This window comes from Channa argus, chromosome 10, assembly GCF_033026475.1.
Source record: "Channa argus isolate prfri chromosome 10, Channa argus male v1.0, whole genome shotgun sequence".
NCBI lineage: Eukaryota > Metazoa > Chordata > Actinopteri > Anabantiformes > Channidae > Channa > Channa argus.
In genome coordinates this window covers 17,848,287-17,870,432 of record NC_090206.1, presented here as the reverse complement: position 1 = coordinate 17,870,432, position 22,146 = coordinate 17,848,287, and the positions used below count along the sequence as shown (strand labels likewise).

At 40.7% G+C, this 22,146-nt stretch overlaps 1 protein-coding gene across 1 annotated transcript; it reads left to right on the top strand.

Annotated features, from left to right (window-relative positions):
• The first annotated feature begins 18 nt into the window (after positions 1-18).
• Positions 19-21,900, top strand: vimr2 (vimentin-related 2). The gene is made up of 10 exons (XM_067517722.1): positions 19-241; positions 1,240-1,384; positions 1,536-1,694; positions 1,879-1,998; positions 5,642-5,737; positions 10,000-10,131; positions 11,894-12,025; positions 15,159-15,269; positions 15,397-15,521; positions 20,394-21,900. Exons 1-10 carry the CDS (start codon positions 132-134, stop codon positions 20,434-20,436), a joined length of 1,173 nt encoding a protein of 390 aa, XP_067373823.1. The 5' UTR covers positions 19-131; the 3' UTR covers positions 20,437-21,900.
• The last annotated feature ends 246 nt before the right edge of the window (positions 21,901-22,146 follow it).

Below are 22,146 nucleotides of genomic sequence, written 5' to 3'. Positions count from 1 at the left end.
TCTCTGGCTAATGAAAGACCCTTCACCTCAGTGCTACATTCTGCTTCTCTGCGGATATAAAATCCCAAGTTGGACCTGCTGTCTCGGTTTGCCTGTTGTTGTTGCTGCTCAGTTTTTATCTATATAAAGCAATGGCCATGCTCAGGGTGTCTTCCTACCGCAAACTGTTTGAAGAGGAAAACTGGAGTCAAAATGGAGGGTTGAGTATGCAGTGTGCAGGGCTGTACCGGGCCTCTGTCAGGTCAGTGCGGCCTCTCTGGATAGATGAGGACTCAGTTTGATTTAGACCTAATGCTTTACTCTAGCCTGTACACTTTGAGGTGATAGTGATAGGTTACTGTTAAGTTTTGCTTAAATGTATGCAAAAAGGCTTTAAGATACTGAATAGAAGCACATATTTATTGTAAGGCAGTTTGGTCCTGATGGTCCAACTCTTTGCATTAATCTAGCCATTAAAGCATTTATAAAAAGTGTATAATTTATAGTTTGCAGCACTTCAATGTATTATGAGTGTTTAACATTAAATAATAAAATAATTGACTTGGTGGAAGTATACAATTCTTTTTCAAACTATAAACCATTTAATAATTGGTCCTCAGATCTTTTACTGAATGACAAGTATCAATACAGCACTGAAGATATTTTGTTATATGTAGAGGTTCTGAATTCAACACTTTACTTGGGAAATAATTTAATATCAGGCAATGTGCTTTAAATACAAAAACTACTTTATAATGAAGAATAACCTGTTTCAGAGAAATAAATTAATTTGATTATTTTATTAATTACATTGAATCAGCAAAGTTGCTTTCAAACAAATGTACTTGAGTATACAGGGAAAAACAAATATCTGTCTGAAATGTAGTATAAATGTGGTATAAATGAAAAATAAAGTGCAATCATCCCAGAGTTGCACTTGGGTACATAACTTGAGTAAATGAACTTAGTTATTTTCTACAACGGGTAATGTGTTCCATTGAGGTAGTTTGAATGCTGATGACAGCCTTCACGGAAAAGAATAATCATCATGTTCTCCAGTGTTTGTTTACCGTGACGGGCACTGAAGCATTTAAAGACTGAAGCTGTAGTCAAGGCAGATTTTAGTTCAGATTTTTAGTCTAGTGTAGCCTCTAAGGAATATCAGACTATATACTGTATGCATACTCAGAAAGCGGGTGGGGGATAATGGGGGTCAAATAAGTTCCCTCCAGTCATTGTTGTTTTGTGTCCTCCTGTCAGGGGTGTGGTTGTTGACAAGTGTGGCTGTGACACGATAGACTTTGAGGCTGCCAGGTCTCTCAACAAGGAGGGTATGAACCAGTTTGTCCAGGATCGCACCACCATCGCTGCCCTCAACGACCGCCTGGTCAGGCTCATTGAGCTGGTGAGGGCAAACCCTGTTACTGCTCCCAGTGCCACATCAGCATTGCACTTTCCCTGTGCTGTGTAAAGCATTTGTTCTTGGTAATGTTTTTACAGCAGGCACATACTGTATAAATAGGGACTTTTATGTCCCTGTGTTGTGTGCCCTGCAGGCCCGTTGTTTTGAGATGGAAAATGAGTCTCTTGAGTGTCAGATTGTTGAGCTAGAGGAGAAATTGAACAATCAGCAAGCCTCCTCCAGCATCACCACAGCTGTGGCTAAGCATGGATATAATCTGGCTGCAGTGGTGGAAAGACTGCGCAAGGAAAAGGTAGGGGTGTGCTGCTGATGGGTGTGTCTGCTGCATGTTTTGCCTCTGATGGCATGCCTAATTAAATCTCCTCAGTCCACTACATGTCTCATGCCATCCCATCAGTCTGATTTATGCAGTGAGAGGCAGCCTGATACATACCCTTGTCAACATCCATCACTGTCTTCACTGTGTATCCCTGCAGGGTGAGATTGTGGATGAGACTGTAGAGCTGCACAAAGAGCTTGAATATCTGAAGGATGAATACGAGAAAGCTGCACAGCAGAGGATCTTCCTCCAGCAGGAACGTCAAGATATTGCTGAGGTAATCATTAAATTAGGAACACTGAGGTTGAGAATCCTAATAACCTCTCCATCGGAATTTGACTCGAAACAAAACAAATGAACAACAGTACATTAAAGGGCAAATTTAATGTAGGGAGCAATTTTCAACTTGCTCGTTATGATTTAGTTTAGAGTGTAAATATACATTAATGCTTTTAAACTTTCCTCTGACTTCCCTATATTAAAATATTAATCTGCTTCTAGCTGAAAAACTCCTCCAGATGATATCACATGGTGGAGATTTTCATCATTAGGAGTTCAGATGAGGACCCTTGTTACGAACCTCATTGTATGAGGAATGAGATGACAAAATGTGAACCAAAGGTTCCTCCAAGTGATGTCATCTGGAGTCGTCTTTCAGCTAGAAGTAGAGAGATATTTTTATATAAGGAAGTCAGATGGAAGTTTTCTGGCATTCAGTTACATGTACTAGCCAAACCTAATCCAAACGAAGCAAGTCAGTAGCAGTGAAGGTCCCCTCTAACTATTCTGTTGTATTATCTTTACATTTAAAGATCTCCATAATGTTTCAGTTAGAATTGTCAAATTACGGTTGTATGCCTCCATGAACCAGTCCAGCTTCAGTTTACATGCATGTCTGTCCAGGCTGATATTCTAATAAGTTCATCCATGAGTCCAAGTGGCCACTTGTGCCAGATGTAATGAAATTCCCTACAGGCAAGTTGGATGCTTGTGTTTTCCATTAAGCTCCTTTTGAGATATCACATTCACAAAAAAGGATGGATGTAAAGTCACAGTGACCTTGACCTTTGAGCCTTAACCCCCAAAATGTAATCAGTTTGTTCTTGAGTCGATGTATGCAGTAAAGCTAATGAAATTCTGTCAAGGTATTATTGTGATATCACTTTCATAGAAATTGGACGAAGGGACAAGATTTAACATCATAATAACTGTGACCTTTGACCGCCATAATTAAATTAGTTGTTGCTTGCGCCAGATTTGAAGAAATTCCTCACCCTATGGCTGTTGCTGATGTGGAGTCGTAAAAATACTACCAATCTAAGTTTGAGTATATTGAAAGTCAACAAAGTGTTATCTAAGAGCTAACAATAACTGCAGCTTATTGTAAAGTGAAAAACAGATGCTCAGGTTTTCACTGTACAATAAACATGAATCTTCTAGTTCAAATTTCTTTAGTTGATGTTGTTATGGCCTAAATGTGATTTCCTGCTCATGAGGTGTTGATGACTTGTCTCTCAAAACCAGTTGGTTTTAGTCATAAGATTAAAAATAGTTCACTTCAGCAACTTAACATAACACTTCTGTGAAGAGACAAGATATAATTAAAACTTGCTAATGTTGAAGCAGCAAAGGACAGTTTTTATTTCTCAGTATATGTCTGCTATTCGTCTAATCTCTAAGATTCAGCTGAGTTTACTGTGATGATGTAATCAGTTTTTTGTTCTTAGACTTCCAAAAGCTCTGTCTAGTTTTGAGTAGTAAAACATGACACAAAATTGATCACAAGAGTAAATTATGACTAGTTAATCTAAATGGAGTCATCTGTGACTGCATAACACCTTATTATGTGACTCCACTGTACTTGATCAGACCTTTGTTGTGATAATGAATCTTCAGCACTAGATGGCAGTATTGTCTAGCATCTCCGTGCTCCTCTTCTTGCTTGGCCTTGTGGTGAATCAGTTGAAATTGCACAGATGCTCCTCTGTAGCGCTACCCAATGATCACCAGCAGTCACACAGTCTGGGCTGGTGGCCCACTGCAACCTGAGCCACCAACTTTTCCAAATCCCATCCTGTCCCTCACACATGCCAGAGCCCATCTCCTCCCAGCCAAGCCAGATGCGAGGGATGCTTTAATTTCTCCTTTACAAATGTAATGCAGGCTGTAGCACGGCGCTGCAATGTTCCTGCTGGCTCAGTTTTCTGGTTCTAAATTGGAAACAGCTGCAGAGTGACAAGACGTGGTGGGAAACCAACAGGGAGGTAGAGGATGAGCAGAGATGCGGAGGAGAGGAAGGAATATTACACAGCTCAGCCCACAACTAGCTGCATTTCTCTTAGCATAATGGCAGACTGACAGTGATAGAACAAGGCACGATTGGTTTATTTTAAAGTGTACGACTGGCTATTGTGTCGTTCCCTTCAATCTTGCCCCATTTTCAAGGCCCACAAAATTTTCCTCTTTATTGTCTCACAGTGATTTGATAGAATCTCTTCTCAGCTGCAGTAAATAAAGCTCTAGCTGTGCACAACCTGCACAGCATCAGACAGAGGAGAGTCATAGTTAGCTACTACAGGGTGAACATAGTGAAGCATTTAGCAGCTAAAAGTTCCAGATATTTCCCTCAGAGACCTAAAACAGAGCTGGGAGAGAGGTAATATTGTACTTCTGTTCACCATGTGGCCAGATGAGACTTTAAATGCATGTTGCTTCTCAACCACAGGTAGCTGTTTGCCAACAAAAGGTGCTGATGTTGTATTCCAAACAAACAAAAATATCTTTGTTACTTGTAGTCCTACAGTAAGTAGGCAAATTTTTCACCTCCCCAAAAATATGTGTCATTTTGCCGTGACAACTATCAACCCTATAGAGTGCACTACAGCTGCCCCATCATCTGATGACTGGAAAGTTAGTCAGATACAGTGTATACAGTGTTAAATATAACTGCTCACGTAATAAAATAATCCTCAGAGGAGGAAAAATGACAGAGGGTTTATTTGGAGGGCCTTGATGGCCGTCCTTGCCTGGGTCCCTCAGTGGTTGCCACTGCTGTGTGGAGTGTTTTTAGTGGCTTTTCAGCTCAGTGTTTCAGTTTTACAGCCCATGGTCTCACTGATCTCACCACCGTCATTGTTTCCATTCACGTTGGGCAGCTGTAAACTACCTGCTCGACGCCAAACAACAGTCAAAGTTAGATATTGTTGCTGCTGAACACAGTGGAGCATTTAGCAAGTGAAGAGAGAGAGAATTCTTCAGGTGTTGGCGGAAACCGAAGCAAAGTTAAAAGGAATTCATGCTTTTTTTCTTGATATATTACTGTTTGATTTGATTTGCCAAATTAACTTTTTAAGCTGCTTATGGAGTTGCACAGAATGTGATTTACAGCACGTACCAGCGTTGCCTATTTGAACATTGGTAGCAGCAGCAACAGGACCAGACTACTTTTGCTTATGCTGTCCATCAAAGGACCCTGTCACCCTCCCAAAAGGCTTTTCAGCTCCACAACCAAACCCTCCCTGCATGTGTCCAAATGTAAATGCAGGCACCCACGGTAATTGCGGCCAACTCCAATTAATCTAGTTCTTTAAAAAGAGTAGATGAGCTGAGAACCCCTGCTGGTGAATGGATTGGTAGACAGGGCTTTTGTGTCTAGTTAGCCCCCTTCACATCTTCCTCCACCTCCTCCTCCTCTCTCCTCTGCATTGCGGTGTGTGCATGCTGTTCAGTATAACAGGGTGGATGTGCTGGTGCTGGTGGGTCTTATAATGGGTGTTCAGGGTGGCAACAAAGACTTTTTCCACTTTATTTCAGCCTGTGGTGTGATTTAGTTCCCAAACTGCAGAGTGCTCCCCTCAGACACCTCCAGAAATTAACTTCTTTACTTTCAGCTTTGTTCTCTCTAAACTTTTTCTGTGCAGGAAGTGGATGCTGTGACAGCAGAGTGTTTGGCGCTGAGGGAGCAAGTGTCTATCTACGAGGAGCAGCTGGACAATATGGAGGCCCAGGACATGACGGTGAGAGGGAGAGAAGATTTATGGCTGTAGTTTGATGAAACAGGAAGAGGTAATGAAAATGACTCAAAGTGTACTGCAGAACTTAGGTCACACAGAAGTGTTGGAGAAACACCAGGATCTTGGGTGACAAACACAGCTGTGATGACCCCGCTCACCTTGCTGAAGACACTCAGCCAAAAACGTCAACAGAAACATATGGGGAGAGGATTAAAATACAAAATATGTAGTTAATGAATGCAACAAGTCAAACGTTTTCATTTCTTGTGCTCAGCTGAATACAAAAGGGATTAATTCAACATTTTGCGACATATGTTCATTGGTTTTTGGCAGATGGATAAATGAAACGATTGATACCACTCCCATGTCTGTGCAGTAAATATCAGTCCCTCCAGGACTTCACAGACTCTTTTGTGACGGTTGCGGCCTAACGTTTCTTGATTTCACGACAGCTTTTAGCTTAAACAAGTGAGACGCATGTCGCAGTGATTTTATGATGTTTTCAGGTCCTGCAAGGTCCTGCAGAATTCACAGGGGATTGGTTGAATGAATTGTTGCAATCGCAACATTGCAAATTTTTAGAGACTGAAGTATGAGGCTCCTTAGCTTAGAAACAGCTCATTTAGCTCTGTCCAAATAGAGCAAATTGATCAGCATTGCTAAAGCTGAACAACTGATTCTCTTCTTTCCCTTTTGGCTGTTCCCGTTAAGGGGTCACCACATCATGTGCCTCCATCTAACTCTGTCCTCTCCATCCTCTTCTCTCACAACAACTAACTTCATGTCCTCTCTCACTACATCCATTAATCTCCTCTTTGGTCTTCCTCTAGACCTCCTGCCTGGCAGCTCCAACCTCAACATCCTTCTACCAATATATTCACAGTCTCTCCTCTGAACATGTCCAAACCACCTCAATCTGGCCTCTTTGACTTTATCTCCAAACCTGAACCGTTGACCCTAAGTACTTAAGGTCCTGCACTTTCTTCACCTCTGCTCCCTGTAACCTCAATGTTCCACCTGGGTTCCTCTCATTCACACACATACTTCTGTCTTACTGCGACTGACCTTCATTCCTCAGCTTTCCAGAGCAGACCTCCACCTCTCTAGATTTTCGTCCACCTGCTCCCTGCTCTTGCTACAAATCACAATGTCATCTGCAAACATCATAGACCACGGAGATTCGTGTCTAACCTGTCAGCCTGTCCATCACCAGAGCAAAGAAGAAGGGGCTCAGAGCTGATCCTTGATGCAGACCAACCTCCACCTTGAACTCCTCTGTCACACCTACAGCACACCTCACCACGGTCTTACAGCTCTCATACATGTCCTACACCACTCTAACATACTTCTCTGCCACTTCAGGCTTCCTCATACCACAGGTCCTCTCTCGGCACCCTGTCATAGACTTTCTCTAAATCTACAAAGACACAATGCAACTCCCTATGACCCTCTCTGTACTTCTCCATTAGCATCCTCAAAGCAAATACTGCATCGGTTGTACTCTTTTTAGCCACAAAACCATATTACTGCTCACAAATGCTCACCTCTGCCTTTAGCCGAGCTTCCGCTACTCTTTCCCCTATGTCATCCTATTTTCCTGCCTCTTCTGGAAGAACGTGTTCACTACAGCCATGTCCATCCTCTTTGCAAAGTCTACCACCATCTGTCCTTCTGCATTCCTGTCCTGAAGACCAAACCTGCCCATCACATTCTCATTACCTCTGTTCCCTTCACCTACATGTCCATTGAAATCTGCACCAATCAACATTTTCTCACCTCTGGGGATGCTCTGCATCACTTCATCTAACTCAATCCAGAATTTCTCTTCCGTCTAACTGACATCCTACCTGTGGGGCATAACCACTAACAGCAATGAACATTACGCCTTGAATTTCCAGCTTCAGACTCATCAACCTGTCTGATACTCTTTTCATCTCCAGAACATTCCTCACAAACTCCTCTTTCAGGATAACTCCTACTCCATTTCTCTTCCTATCAGACGCATGGTAAAACAACTTGAACCCTGCTCCTAAGCTTTGAGCCTTGCTACCTTTCCAGCTGGTCTCCTGGACACACAGTATATCCACCTTTCTTCTCAGCATCATGTCAACTCTCTAGCCTTGCCTGTCAAAGTCCCCAGGGACTGTTACTGTCAGTCCTACACTCTTAGCTTTCCTCTTCTCTCTCTGCCTACGAACACCCCTTCCTCCTCCCCTTCTTCGACCAACAGTAGCCCAATTTCCACCGGCCCCCTGTAGGTCAACAGCACTGGTGACGGTCGTTGTTAACCCGCGGACTGACCGATCATGTATGTAAGTCAGATTCATTGTGAAAATCATGATACGCACGTTTAATTTGGCATGTGTTTCACATCGGATGCCCTTCCTGACACAACCTTCTGCATTTATCCAGACTTGGAACTGGCACAAGAAGACATTAGCTTTTGCCTTGCAGTTGCATTAGCTGAACAACTAATTATGTCTTGTTTTTTTATTTTAAACTAAGTGCCGTAGAAATTCTCAATTACAGTTGGTCATGTGTTAGACCACAGTTGGTCTTTGCTAGAAGCAAATGCAGGAATTTATTATTGTTTGCAACGAAGAAACAGCCTAAAGCCTCAAATAATTTTTTTTAATCTTTGGTTTAGACAAACAAGATGTGTTAATTAGTGAGCTGAAGAGATTCTGGTTGGTCAATGTTATAACATTTGGACAGAGCCAAAGCTGTTTCCAGTCTTTGTAGTGGCTATGGCCACATTGTGTGTTCAGACAGAATGCGAAGCACATTTTAAAGGAGGCATGAATGCACACAAAACCTTTATATTTAACAAAATGGAATATGGTGCTGTCATTCTTGTCCTCAAAGTCTTGGTAAGAAAGCAAAGAGACAAAGAGAGAGAGACAAAGCCAAAATATTGAGCTGTTGATTTATAACAATTGCACATTTGCGACCATATCAAACACACATCATTGCCTCTACCGATACCACACACCCTGCTTCCTCCACCTTTTACAGCATTCTTTAACTCTCCAGGAGATGACAGACGTGTCCAGTATCAGATCTAGAGGCTGTGGGCAGAGAGAGAGAAAGGGAGGGAGGCAGCAGGAGCAGGGGCCTCTCCATCACTCTGCGTTTTTCTCTGCAAAGCCCAACGTTTAACACACTCCCTCTGGGACTGGCTCGATAACTCACAGTCCGGGAAATGCAGCTGAATACCAAATGAAAACAGAAGTTCCCTTTGTTTTATTAACTGTTGTTATGATCGACACTTCCAGATATCACATATTCCCTTGACAAATCAGCAGCCATGTCATTACTCAGGTGCAGGGGAAGGAGACGAATGTTAGACTGCCACTGTGGCCTTGTAACAGCTCATTTTCTGTGTAGTATGACTTTTATTTTACTGAATATTGAAAAGTCAAGACATACATGTTAAGTTGTTGTACTGTATGTGTGTGCTTGTATTCTTAGTGATGACTCACCTAAATAGCTTTTTATTATTACTTGTACTCTACAGTTCAGAGGTACCTTTTGCTCAGTTACATTGTTTGTATCCCTATTAACAAGGTAATTAATTTAATAAAAGCATTATAATCAAATCCATCCAGCAATATATACAGTTAAGTAGGTACTATTTATACCTCGAGCAAATACAACAGTAAAGAAATACTTACAAATTATCCATTTACAGTAAAAGTCTAATAATGCAGTATAAAAATAACACTCACAGGGCTGTTTTTTCTCTATTACTTTTATTTCTGAGCATTTTTGCAGATAATATTTTTGTACTTTTACTTATATGACATTTTTTATGCAGTAGTTTACTTGATACAAGAAGCAGTATAAGTTCTGTATGTATCTTATAATGAACAGAATGTGCCAGATGTATTGAAGTAAAAGTACTCCTTGAATACTGGCTCAAGTAAAATTATAACATACTGTAGTTTTAGGTAAAGGCAGATTTGGTTTTTGAAGCTGGTTGAGGTGTACAGTAGCAAAGTTTTACTTCTTGTTAGAGCGATTGTTAGTTTACAGAGAGTCCACATGTTTTGTGTGTGTAAAAAATAAATTTAAAAATAACCACAGGAATGTAAATAAAGTTGGAATGTAAATTCAGTACAAGTATAAAGTACCATCAAATGGAAATACCACAGTAAAATACCTATAAAAACAACTAAAATTGCAAATAGGTAAATAAATGTTCTTAGTTAATGCCACCACTTAAAAAAGATCTGAATATTTCTTCACTAATTGTGTACAAGCAGGCAGTGGGGCGTCTACGGGAGCCAGCTGAAAGGATGACACGAGCCATGGCAGCTATTAAATTTGGCAGCCCTGACATCGCTGCAGCCTTGGATGTAAAGGAGTATTACTGCCAGCTGGCCGAGAGCCTCCAGGTGAAACACACTGTTGCATAAAACTCATAAACATGAAGAGGAAGCATTTCGTGCCATAAGCTTTCAAGTAGCTGAAGAACCACAGTCCTTGGTTTTTATTGAACCACACAGACATGCACATGAATGGACAATCCTCATACAGTACACAACATTACTAGAAAGTATCTTAAGTACATTTACGGCTGTATCTCAGTTGGTAAGACTAGTAGTAGTAAATAACTATAGATTCACCTTGAACACCTTTAGTAACTAATTACTTTTCAGATTAAGATTTACCATAAAACATATATATTTGATAAGATGAAATATGAAACCAGTGATTTCCAACCTTTATTTTGTGTCCAGTTACAACAAAAGCTACTGAATGGGCTCTGTGTCACATTATTTTCTGTGTAATTTTTTTTTTTCTAATAAGGGTTGTAATCAGAAACATCAGAAAATGTTATTGATTTGGCAAATTTGGGGAGTTCAAGAGACTCCAGAGAGTCCAACCACTCTGCTGCACCTACCCCACCCTTTCCCAGCTTCGCTTCACTCTGCCCAGTGGTTCAGGTCGTCATGAAATTAGGCTGGAATTATAGAAATTATATGATTTGTTAGAAGGCTGAGCCTCTATCTATCTTGCTGCTGCCAGTTTTGTTCAATGAATCTGGGTCAAAGTAGGATTGGACAGCACCTCTCCTCTTTAGGAAAAGCTAAGCAGCAGATTTCTACCCAAAAGTATTCATATAAAGTTACATACAATACTGTAGCTTTAAGTAGACATTTCAATACAGAGCCTTTAGTTGTAATTAAGTATTTTAAATCAGTAAACTGCTACATTTGTTTAAATAAAGACTGTAAGTACTTGATCCACCACTCAGGGACACTATCCAGAAACCAGCTGCTGTCCTCATCCTCCTACTGACCACTCGATCCTCCGTGTTTTCACCACATTAGCCTCTCTCTCCCTCGGATACGGCCCGGTCATGTCCAGACGTAAATCTCAACTTTCACCAATCACACAGCGATACTCCCACTTGTTTTCTTTCCCTCTTACCACAACACAAGAGAAGAACTTGAGAATTAGAGGTGTAGCTCTGGACCTTAACAGAATGTCTTTTGTCTACCTGTGTGTGTGTGTGTGTGTGTTTTACAAGCTCAGAGGTGCTGGATTGGGGTCAGCCTATAGCTCCGGTAGGTCTGACCCCCTCTAGGGTAAGGATGTCTGCCTGGTTCAGAGGTCAGGGCTGTAATCAGACTGCTGGCCGCCTTCCCAGGCTCCTCAGCAGCAATGGATTTGGCACTATAGTGTATGTGTGTCCTTCATTTGGAGGGAAGGCTGAAGGGTATCTGGCATATTCATATATTTGTGTGTCCGTCTAGTTGTGTAGATTTGTATCTTGTTTCCCCTAAATCTGGTCTATCCAATCTCTCTCCCTCCCACTCAATCTCTTCCCTCGCCAGCTGGACACCGTCCCGTCTGTGCCTGGCCACGATTACAAGACGCAATTGTCTCAATGCTAAAATGATGCTATTGGGTTTGAGCAGTAATTGTGATTGCTGGCTGACTCCCACACACCTGTGCACCCTCATGTTGCCTATTTTGACTGTATTTGTTCCATCTAACCTGAAATGTGGTCTACACGAGGAGAGAGGTTTAACCCTCAGGCTGATTGCTCCCCTGTCAGAGAGAACAGTTTGCTCTGTGCTCCTGGAGGTTTGGAGACTCAAACTACAATCTTCTACACGTTCACTTATTCCTCGGCTTCTGTCTTCGCAGAACAAGTGTTGGGCAGCAACATCTGCTGTGCTTCACAGTGGTGCTGCTAAGAAACTGAAGGTGAGGGGAGCTGCAGGGTCAAGGGTCAAAGATCTTTCAAAGATAAAGAACATCAGTGAAATAAAGATGCTGGTGAGTGGACTTTTATTTTCATCTGTTTTCAATGCACCATTTCACAAAAATTGCATAAAAAATGGTTTCTCATAAAGGCTGATGTAGTTTTATTTGCCAAGGTTTTGCGATAACCATCTCTGTGTATTGTTTCCCACATCTTCCAAACCTCAACGTGTCAGACGAGAGAGGGGAAAAAAAAAAACAAATGTTGCATGAGTTGTCCAAGTATAAGGGAAACACATGCCAAATGAGCCTGATGCATGTTTGTGTAATTTCATGTTGACATTTCAGGAACAGTCTTATGAGCTTCCCTGCAGAGAGTTCGGTTATTGTCTTTCCTTGTAGGTGTCATTCCAGGAGACATGTGGCAGGTGCAGTCAGTCACCATCTCAGGCTCGTCAGTTGTAGAGTGGGTCTGTTATTCTTCTTTTTTTTATTGGTTCTGGTTTAATTCTTTCCTGGCTCTTTGCGTTGGAGTGCTCAAGCCCCCCAAAATCTTGCTTTTTGTGCTTGTGTTCATCATCAACGTCAGTTTTCTGGGGCTCTTTGACAGAAGCAACAGGTTAACTCAGAAATCAGTCAAAATCATCTACGGTAACTATAAAACGTGTCGTTCCTTTCAACTACGCAGAAGACTACATGTAAGGACTGCAGGTTGTGGTTTTCTCACGGTTAAAATGCTGGACTGTGTCTTGTTTGGGTGCAGTTATTTTCAGAATTTCAGCGATCAACATGAGCTTTTCAGTCAGCCAGCAGCTAGTGGTAGCTTTGTCTTGTCTACAAACTTGGAAAAGACGTTTTATTTATCTCTTAGCAGAACTATAGAACTACTGTTTCAAGAAATTTTGTTGCATCCTCTAAGGATTTTTCAGAGAAATTAGGAGATTGTTTCTTGAAAGAAATTTTACAGCTGATTACTTGAATGTAGCTTTTAAAGCTCTGCTGCACCACAAACATAATTTCAATCTTTAACCATCTGAAACTAAAACTGTCTGCATGTCTATTTACCACTGTTAATAAATCAGATGCGTATTTATTGGGGTGAACAAACACTTAAAGTCTTACTTTTACAATATAATACAATTCATCATTTTCACTACATAACTAGAGAGTCAAATTTTCCCGAAATAAGGTTCCCACCTCTTTACTGCCAAGAGAAGATGTGACTTACAAGCCACAACTGCTCTGTGCTGGCAATCGGCTCCTAAATCAGATGGTGCTAGTGGAAAGGAATGGATTCCCACAGCAGGCGAAGGGAGTGGAGGACAGCTGAGTGACAGCAGAGCAACAGTGTGGGACATCCTGCTGACCAGAGTGTTTACTCTGTGGACACTTTCAGCAGGAGATGAGAAGGGCTCGGCTTCATCTCAGACAGGATTTATTACCCCGTGTGTCCTCAGTTATTAAGTACGGTCTTTCAGAGCTGCTGCTGCCACATAAACATCTCAAAACCCCACACACGTAAATGGCAGTGAAGAAATAAACTTTCATGCTATGTTTCTCATCCAGCAGCCAGCAGAGAGGCAACTGGGCTTTGAATGACATAGAGACAAACCATGAAGCTGTGACTCAGGTGAAATTACTGGCTGACCTCCTCTTAGTTCACGCTCTTTAACATCCATCAGCGACCACAGACCACAGTCCACAGCTGACACTAACCACATCTGTAACAAACACGCTGGTTTGGTTCTCATTACTGTTTCTGAGGCTTTAGCTCCAGCTCTTTAAATAAACACTGAGCATCTGTACCCACAGCACAACTCTCCCAACATCATCTAGTTTTCTCTAATATGCAGCACACAAGCCCCAGTTCTGCTCAGCCCAGGATGACGGATGGACAGCATGGCCTGATCTGCTCTGTTTCCTCTCTCGCCAGTGATGGATGCCTCAGGTCTGGTTTCTCACTGAGACACAACATGGCCAAACAAACAGATTGTGGTGAAATCAGCCCTGACGCAGAGATGTATATAATGGAGTAGGCACTGACTGGCTTTGAACATTAAAAATCTCGTGAGCAGCCAGATTTCACTTATCTATCAGGGAGTGTGTGCCCAGGTTGGGGAGTCATCATCAACCTGTGATAAGTAACCAGGTCTTCTCTGCGCACATGATCTTGTTGAAAGACGAGGAAGACCGCCTGGATCCCCATCTGGCTGTGACAGCTAATTGTTGAACTTGTGTGATTGCTGTAATTATTCATGTCAGGACACCACAGCCTCAGACAGGGGGTGAGGAACTGCCCCTCAGTTAGGATTGACCTGTTTTATCTGTGGTTAATGGGGCTGAATATGTTTTTGTACGTTTTAGTTAGAGGTCAAGTTCTGTCGATTTAAAAATGTAACTGATCAAATGTGTAGTGATGGTGATCAACCCACAGGGATGTAAAACTGCTCTCTTTTAGCTCATAGTTTTGGTTTTATACGCATGTTGCAGGCACAATGTCGACATCTGTTTTTTTTTTTTTTTCGTTGGTAACATTTGCTAATTAGGACTACGTTTATTTATCTATTTATTTATTGGCAGGTTTTTGGCTATAAAGTGGACCAGGAGTCTTTGTACAAACTTTCAAGCACAAAATTTCTTTGTGGTAATTTTTGTCATTTTGTGTTTGTCTTTTTGGTTAATTTTCTAACCAAACTAAGTTTGTACATATTTTATCATTTTGAGGCAATTTTTTTCATCCTTAATCAACTTTCACTTACTTGTGATTTCCTGTGTTTTTGGTAATGTTCTTTCCAGTATTTATACATCTGTTGTCTGAGCTCCGCGACATAAATATTAATATTAACACTCTCTTAATCCACAGGCTGTGGCCCAGGGGCCCCTTGACCCCTTGGGCCACTGGGACGATGCCCTCTATGCCTGTTCAGAGTAATCCGTCCATGTAAATATAGGATTATCAGTTGCGAGGTTTTGATGTATGATGTGCATCAGAGTAATCCATCCATGTAAATATAGGATTATCAGTTGCCAGGTTTTGATGTATGATGTACATAAGATATTTTAAGTTATTTTTAATGCCAAGCTACCCATGCTTACTCTGGTGAAGTGTTGCTCATTTTGACGAGAAATGACAGGAACATTGTTATGTAACCTGGCATCAGTATTACTTCCAGATAGGGAAGTAAGAAAGTTCTCTGTGTTTCTGTAGATCTCGGAGCTACAAAAGGAGCTCGGTGAGCTTCAGAAGTGTAATATGGAGCTGGTGGATGAGATTGAGATGAAAAAGGCTGCATACATGGATGAGATTTCTGAGTTGGAGGTATGAGACTGGACTGATTAATGTAATCATAGTCTGTAATGGACCAGTGGTTTTGACTAATTCTGTCATTTAATCTCATGTTAACTCTCCCACCCCCAAACTGTGAGTGTATGTGTGTGTTATTTAGTGTGCTATAGATGAGATTCGGCAGCAGGAGGCTGATCTCCAAGCGCAAATGAAGGAGCAGTGTGAAGACTACAAGGTGCTGCTTACTGAGAAAATGGCCAGAGACATGGAGATTGCTGCCTACAGGTCAGTCTGGTGTAACCAACCCAAACAAATGAGATTAACTTATGATGCAGTGCGTTACCACTGAGATCACCAGTAGTTTATCACAGGGGTTCTTAACCCTGATCCTCTTGGAGCCCTGGTCTGCTTGTTTTACAACCAGCTTTTGAGTGACTAAACACACCTGATCTAGACAGTCAGCTGGGGGTGGGTCACGAATAGTGGGAAAACAAAAAGGGTAGGGGTCATTGAGGAGCAGGATTAAGTATCAACGGTAAATTTACAACCAAAAAAAAAACAAAAACACTATGCGATATTAAATCTTGTTAAAAATTGTTCAATACTCTAAAAGGATTGTTTATGCATTTTTTCATTTTACTGCAAGTTGTTTCTCTGTAAAATACTTGCAATTTTGGATTTTTTGACTATTTTATGTTTACAATATTATGGATGTAATATGCCAGCGTGAAACTTACAAATATTCTCCTGGGGTTGTCCTTATTTACTCATGATGATCCCCAGTAATTTCCAGCAAGGCAGTTGCTGTCATTTGGTTCATTAATCACTTAAATAATGTGAACATATGAAATTGCACATAAAAATGAAAAATATTAACGAGGGATTTAAATACAGAAAAAAAGAAAAACCTGTTTAAAACTGACTGAATTAGTACATAACCCTGTTATTATGGCCAAATAGAAACAGCACACAGTACATTTTGACTTCTTGTGAAAAAATGTTAAGTGAGGAAGATTTGTAATACAATGCCAAAAAAAATTCTTTCTTAGGAATTATTTTTAAAGGTACTTGGCAGCTACATTAGTTTGTACCGACAGTTTGAAAAACTGGCCCCAGTTGTAGATTTAGTTTAGGGTACCTCGGTGCCGCTTCATGTAATCTCAAGCTGGCTTCATCATGTTGAGGTCAGGTCTCTGTGGGGAGCAAACCATCATTTGCAGGACTCCTTGATCTTTGTCCATCCATCCATCCATTATCTGTAACTGCTTATCCAGTTTAGGGGTGCAGGGGGACTAGAGCCTATCCCAGCTGTCATAGGGCTAGGGGTGGGGTACACCCTGGACAGGTCACCAGTCTATCTGAGGGCCAACACAGAGAGACACACACAGACAACATTTCACACCTATGGGCAATTTAATCACCAACTAACCTAACCGGCATGTCTCTGGACTGTGGGAGGAAACCATAACATAACATTATTATAGACCATGTTACCTAGAATATTTAACATTTAGTTTCATTTTGATGTTGGTTGGTAGCAGGTTACAATCCAAAGATTTGATTTTAAAGGCATAAATTAAGGACCTAATATGCAATAACAGATCATAATGCACTAGTGCTGATCCAGTTTTATTACTACGTATCTTCCATGTCCTAATGCCATGAATTCCCATCTTAAATTAGTTGCAGGTTGCTATTCTTAAATGAGATCCCTAAAATTTTAATGCAAACCTTGTGTCAGAGTAGTTCATTACAGTTACACTGGAGAAATAAAAAGACTTTAGGACAGTGTGGTCTAATGGTTAGTGAGTCTGTCAGTCAGCCCTCAGGCAGGAACGGACACACTAATGAAAAACGCTCTAACAAAAACACCAAACCAGGTGCTTTTACTAATTAGTTTATCTTCTCCTGCATAAAGGGGCTCACGTCATAAAATCAACTGCTGTAGTTTCTGATTGCAATTAAACATCTACAGACTCTAAGCCACCCTTGCTGTAGATTCCCATCTGTGCTGTAGGGGGTCAAATGAAAATAGACATCCTGCTACAGTGCTCAAAAAAGTTCCACACATTATTAAAACCTGTCGAGAGGACTGAACTGTAAGAGGCAAAGCACGTACTGGGATGGCTTCATTAGGTTTGAATTGAACAGCTGCTCTGGTTACTTTTTACATTGACAAAGTGCTCATATGTAAAGATGCACTTTAAACTCATATATGCTATGAGTCTAAAGTACACAGGAAAACAAGTGAAACTCTGTAAAAGCAGAGTCCATTTTCACAGTCTTTTCTCCAATCGCGCTATGATGTTTTAACAAAAGCATCTCTGCAAGTTATACAAGTTTTCCTATAAGACTATTTGTCCAGTTTGAACCAAACATCTTTAATCATGTCACCCGGACATTGGCCAAATTAAGACATTTTTTTAGACAAAGGGCTGACATCACAGGCCAACTAGGGTCACAGGAAGCATCTCCTGAATTTGATGCAGTTTCCTGCATGTGAAGTTGAAGACGTTTCATGTCATTCACTCTGTTAGTTGAGAGTGTTTAACCATCTGCCATCCTGGTATGTGGAGTGACGCACTTCAGCCATCTCAACCTGCTGCCGCCAGCTTCCTCCCGTGACACTCCATTCCTTGTCCCACTGCACACAATCCCTAGGGGGCCTTACTGCCGGGCTGAGCCCAGACCCTCACAATGCCTCATTAGAATGGGCAAAGAGGACCTCACACTGTCAGCACTGTGTGCTGGGCTTCTGCCAGCTCCTCTCCACGCCAGCCTGTTAATGTCAGCCCCTCTATACACACACATTTTCAAATTCGCCACAGTTTTAATTCCCTCTCATTACCCAACAGACTGTCCCAAAGACATTTAAGGCACAGGAAAGGCACACACTTGATGCCAACTTTTTTTTCCCTCCCTTTCATTACTTACTGAATGTTTTTTCATCCGTGATTAAAACCTTGAATAAGAAATGAAAATGGTGGTTGTTTATTCTCTCCGTGCCGTGACAGACTGTCTGCACATCAGACCTTAATGACCTCAGGCTGCCATTACTGGGTGGCTTATCGCCTGTGAAAGCATCTCAGAGCAGTTTAGGCAGATGCTCACTGCTATTGCTCACTGCTAATGTGAACCATATTACACTGCAATTCATCTTGCTGTTCATTGTGGTCTGCTAACGCTGCTGCATGACACAGCAACAAGTAGCTCACCAGCGACAAACTCAATTTTTCTGCATCCACCAGTGGGTGACTGTAGGTGCTAATTTAAAGCTGCTTTAATAAGTAGTTTGTATGTGTCTTGTCAGCTTTACTGAGCTTTATTGTGACAGCTCATTGTTTTTAGTTTTCCACACCACAACTTCACTGTTTTGAATCACTTTCATCACTCTCATCACCCGTGTTTCCAGATGCAGCAGGCAGCTGTTACACGGCTTCAAATTCCCAGTGCAGCACCTGCTTGGGAATAATACAGCAGACAGACACAGCAACTATCTGGTGTGTCAGATATTTCCACAACAATTTCTAGAACTCCAGCCAATTTCAAAACAATTTCTTATAGACATTTTCAAAATGGCCACTTTAAATAGCGCTTTTATCCAAAACGCTTTACAATGTTGATTCCCATTCAACCATTCACACACCAATGGTGGTGGCTGCCATGCGAGGTGCTCACCTGACCCACAGGGGTTTTTCTTCAGTCCAAAACACTTGAAAAATCATTCAAAATTTCACTAAAGGTTTTTTTTAGTCACATTTCAAATTGGGGAGCTCTTGTGTTTGTGTTTTCAATCCTTTTTGAACACAGGTCTATAGCACGGAAGAATAAGTTCATCCAAGTTATAGACTGATGAACAATAACCGGAAGTAGAGACGATTTGTTGATGGCTTTCATTTACTGTATGTAGAGGAATTGTTGAAAATAATATACATTTTTAGAAAGACCAAAGTGCTCCTTTAAAGAAGCCAATCATGGACCTAAATTAAGTGAATGGTAATGCTTCAAGTTTAAAGAAATCTGTTCAAATATAAAATAGCATTTCTTAATAGATTAAGATGAGGACATATCTGAAAAGTGTTAATGACTTATGACAGACCTCAGGATAATTTTAGTTACTGTTTCAGCAGAAACGCTTTGTCTAGATAATTAATGGCTTTTAAAACTTCTTGTTGTTGGCCTAAAAGTTGAGTTTAGGTTTCTGACAAAGTGAACTCACTTGTTTACTTGAGTCCATGTTCATTGTTTATGCTAGAAAGCTCGAGAAACAGCTACTAAAGGGAACAGAGCTGAAAAATAAGTTAATAAAAAACTAAACAACAACTATAATTATAAATGAATTATTTAAGTAATTTGTCAAGCAAAATATCACACATTTACCAGGTTTAGCCTTTCATGTCATAATAAATGAAAATATCTTTGGTTTTTCAACTGCAAGAACTTTAATGAGCCGCTTGGAGATGTTTTTGTATATTGATAATTAAGTAAATATAGATTTTGAATAGTGTACAACATGTGCTAAGTTAAGGTGCTGTGCTAAGTTTATGTCAGGTTATAATTCTGTGTTGTAACAGAAGTGAATAATATGCAAGTTTAGGCAAAAAGTTTAGAACCAATGTTGTACTGTAGCTGCAGAGAAGCTGGCAAAACAGCTTTTAGATGTTAATTTGTTAGATACATCATTGTAATCCTGCAATTATGTGAACATGGAGATATATTGTAAATATGGATATATTTCCTCACCATCTACTAACCAATCTTTGTTAAAGTGTTATTGCCCAGCTAAGGACCTGTGTGTTCACAACAAAGTCAATTCTGGTGGAGCAATTGTCAAAATAAAAGATTTGCCAGTTAAGTAACATTAAGAGCTGGAGACCAGGCAAAACATCTACTGCTTTCAAAAACGTTATCTGGGAATTTCTGGCTTTAGAAAATTGTTTTGGGGAGGCTTCATAATTTTACCTAAATGTTATTGACCAAACCTATCAGGTTAATCTATAATGAACATAATAATTAATAGCAGCCTTAATATTTGATGTTGAGGTGGAATATTCTGTTCTATTCTATTCTATAATCTGTTAAATTTGGACCAAAACTCATTAACACTACTACACTTGTTCATCTATGCTTAGTATGTTTATGTGTTTTCTGGTTCAGGAGTCTGGTGGAGAAAGAGGATGAGAGGCTGTGTAACCTGTGACTCAAGGCCAAAGAGTCAGATCTGGTCCAAATATGTGGATCAGAAAACAGACAGAAGAGAAACACAGAAACCAGATCCAAATCAGCACTAGGATGAAGCTTTAAGTACTGACGCAGCAATTTGAGCAGACGTAAAGTTATCATGACAGATTAATGCTGTCTGGAGGCCTAAGCTAGGCCATTGATAACTGTTCACTGGCAGATGACCCCGAGACTCTCAGAAGGATGGAGCTGTCTGAAACTGGTGGGAGGACGTGGGCGGAGCGATAAGTGTGTATCCATTCAGTGTCTGGCTGGAACATTTCACTAAGTGGGTTATAATTTCACCAACTCACTGATATAATTCATGAAACTAGTGTCCCCCCTTTGTTGTACATGTCTCACATGCAGAAACACAGACACACACACACACCCCCCCCTTCACACACGCACACACGCACACATGCACACACACACACACACATACACTCAGACAAGCTAAACAGTGCAGCCCTGTAGAGTCATTCCCCCTTCTGAAATCACCTCGCCCATCACTCTACCTGATTACCAGCTCTTAACCCATGACCCCCCCACTGTTAACAAACATATTGACAGCTCTCTCTCCTCAGTAACTCTGTGTCTCATTTTACTTTTGCTTTTACAGTCATGCAGTTGTGTTAGTTTTACATATTACTGTGTTTGCTTTTCAAATGGCTCATTAACTTGTTTTTCTGCAGCTCATACAAATTGAGCACCTGGATCTTTCCACAAGAAAAGTCTAACTGACTCATTATTTCTTCTTTGAAAAGCTGTGTCTCAATTTGCCATCTTTTTAGAGAAAAAAAAGCATTTGATAAAACATTCTTCAGTAATCTTTTCTTTATTTTCCTAGTGTGATAAATCATTTTTTGGTTCCTGTGTCAGAATGTGCTGTGGATTAAAATTAAATAAAACTAGTTGCTAGCTTCAAAGATTACCTCTTACTGTGTGATTTTCTGTTTCATGAGAGCGGCTTGTGGCTGAAAACTTTCCCCCTGCTGTCAAACTGCAGAAGGTGGATGATTTATGATCTGTGATTCTTCTTTCATTCATCTTCATGCTTAACGTGAGCTCTGAACTTTTCATGCTATTAATGATCTCAAAGGCTTGTTAGCTCTGCCATAAAGATGAAAAATGTTGCTAATAACAGATCAGATAAGATTAGCCACAGTCAGTGAACTTGTGCTGATGAGGAGTTAGCCTCTGTAATAATTGAGTTCAGAGTCTGGAGCAGGGGCTGAGTGGCCGCGGCGACTTGTTTAATTGTCCCGACATGAAACGTGGTCGGCTCAGGAAGAGGCTGCTGTGTCTGTTTTCTCAGGACTGTGGAGCTTGATCAAGACCTGAGAAGAGGGAAATGAGAGGACATTGCTTTTTCCTGAGTGGTTCAGTCTGTATCTCACAAATTAAAAGCCAACAAACCACCCTGAATTTCTGAAATGATGGGACCGCGTGGGATTAATCTTACAGTAAATATGAAAATATCCTTTATTAAAAGAGTAATTGTTGTTTTAAGAGTCATGTTTTCCCTGTGTTTATTTCTTTTGCTGCGGTGCCTGTTGAGAAAATGTAGTGAGCTTTAAAGAAATCAAGGAAATGCATGAAACAGACTGAGCCTAAACAGTAGGATTTAAATTCTCAGGAAATTGTTTAAGGGACAGGGAATTTCACTCAGTTACATTGCTAATGACAT

Excerpts from the sequence above, each read along its gene's own strand:
- vimr2 (XM_067517722.1), top strand. The coding sequence starts at position 132 with ATGGCCATGCTCAGGGTGTCTTCCTACCGCAAACTGTTTGAAGAGGAA. Across the intron at positions 1,695-1,878 it reads AAAGACTGCGCAAGGAAAAG|GGTGAGATTGTGGATGAGAC; the intron begins GTAGGGGTGTGC and ends GTATCCCTGCAG. Across the intron at positions 1,999-5,641 it reads AACGTCAAGATATTGCTGAG|GAAGTGGATGCTGTGACAGC; the intron begins GTAATCATTAAA and ends TTTTCTGTGCAG.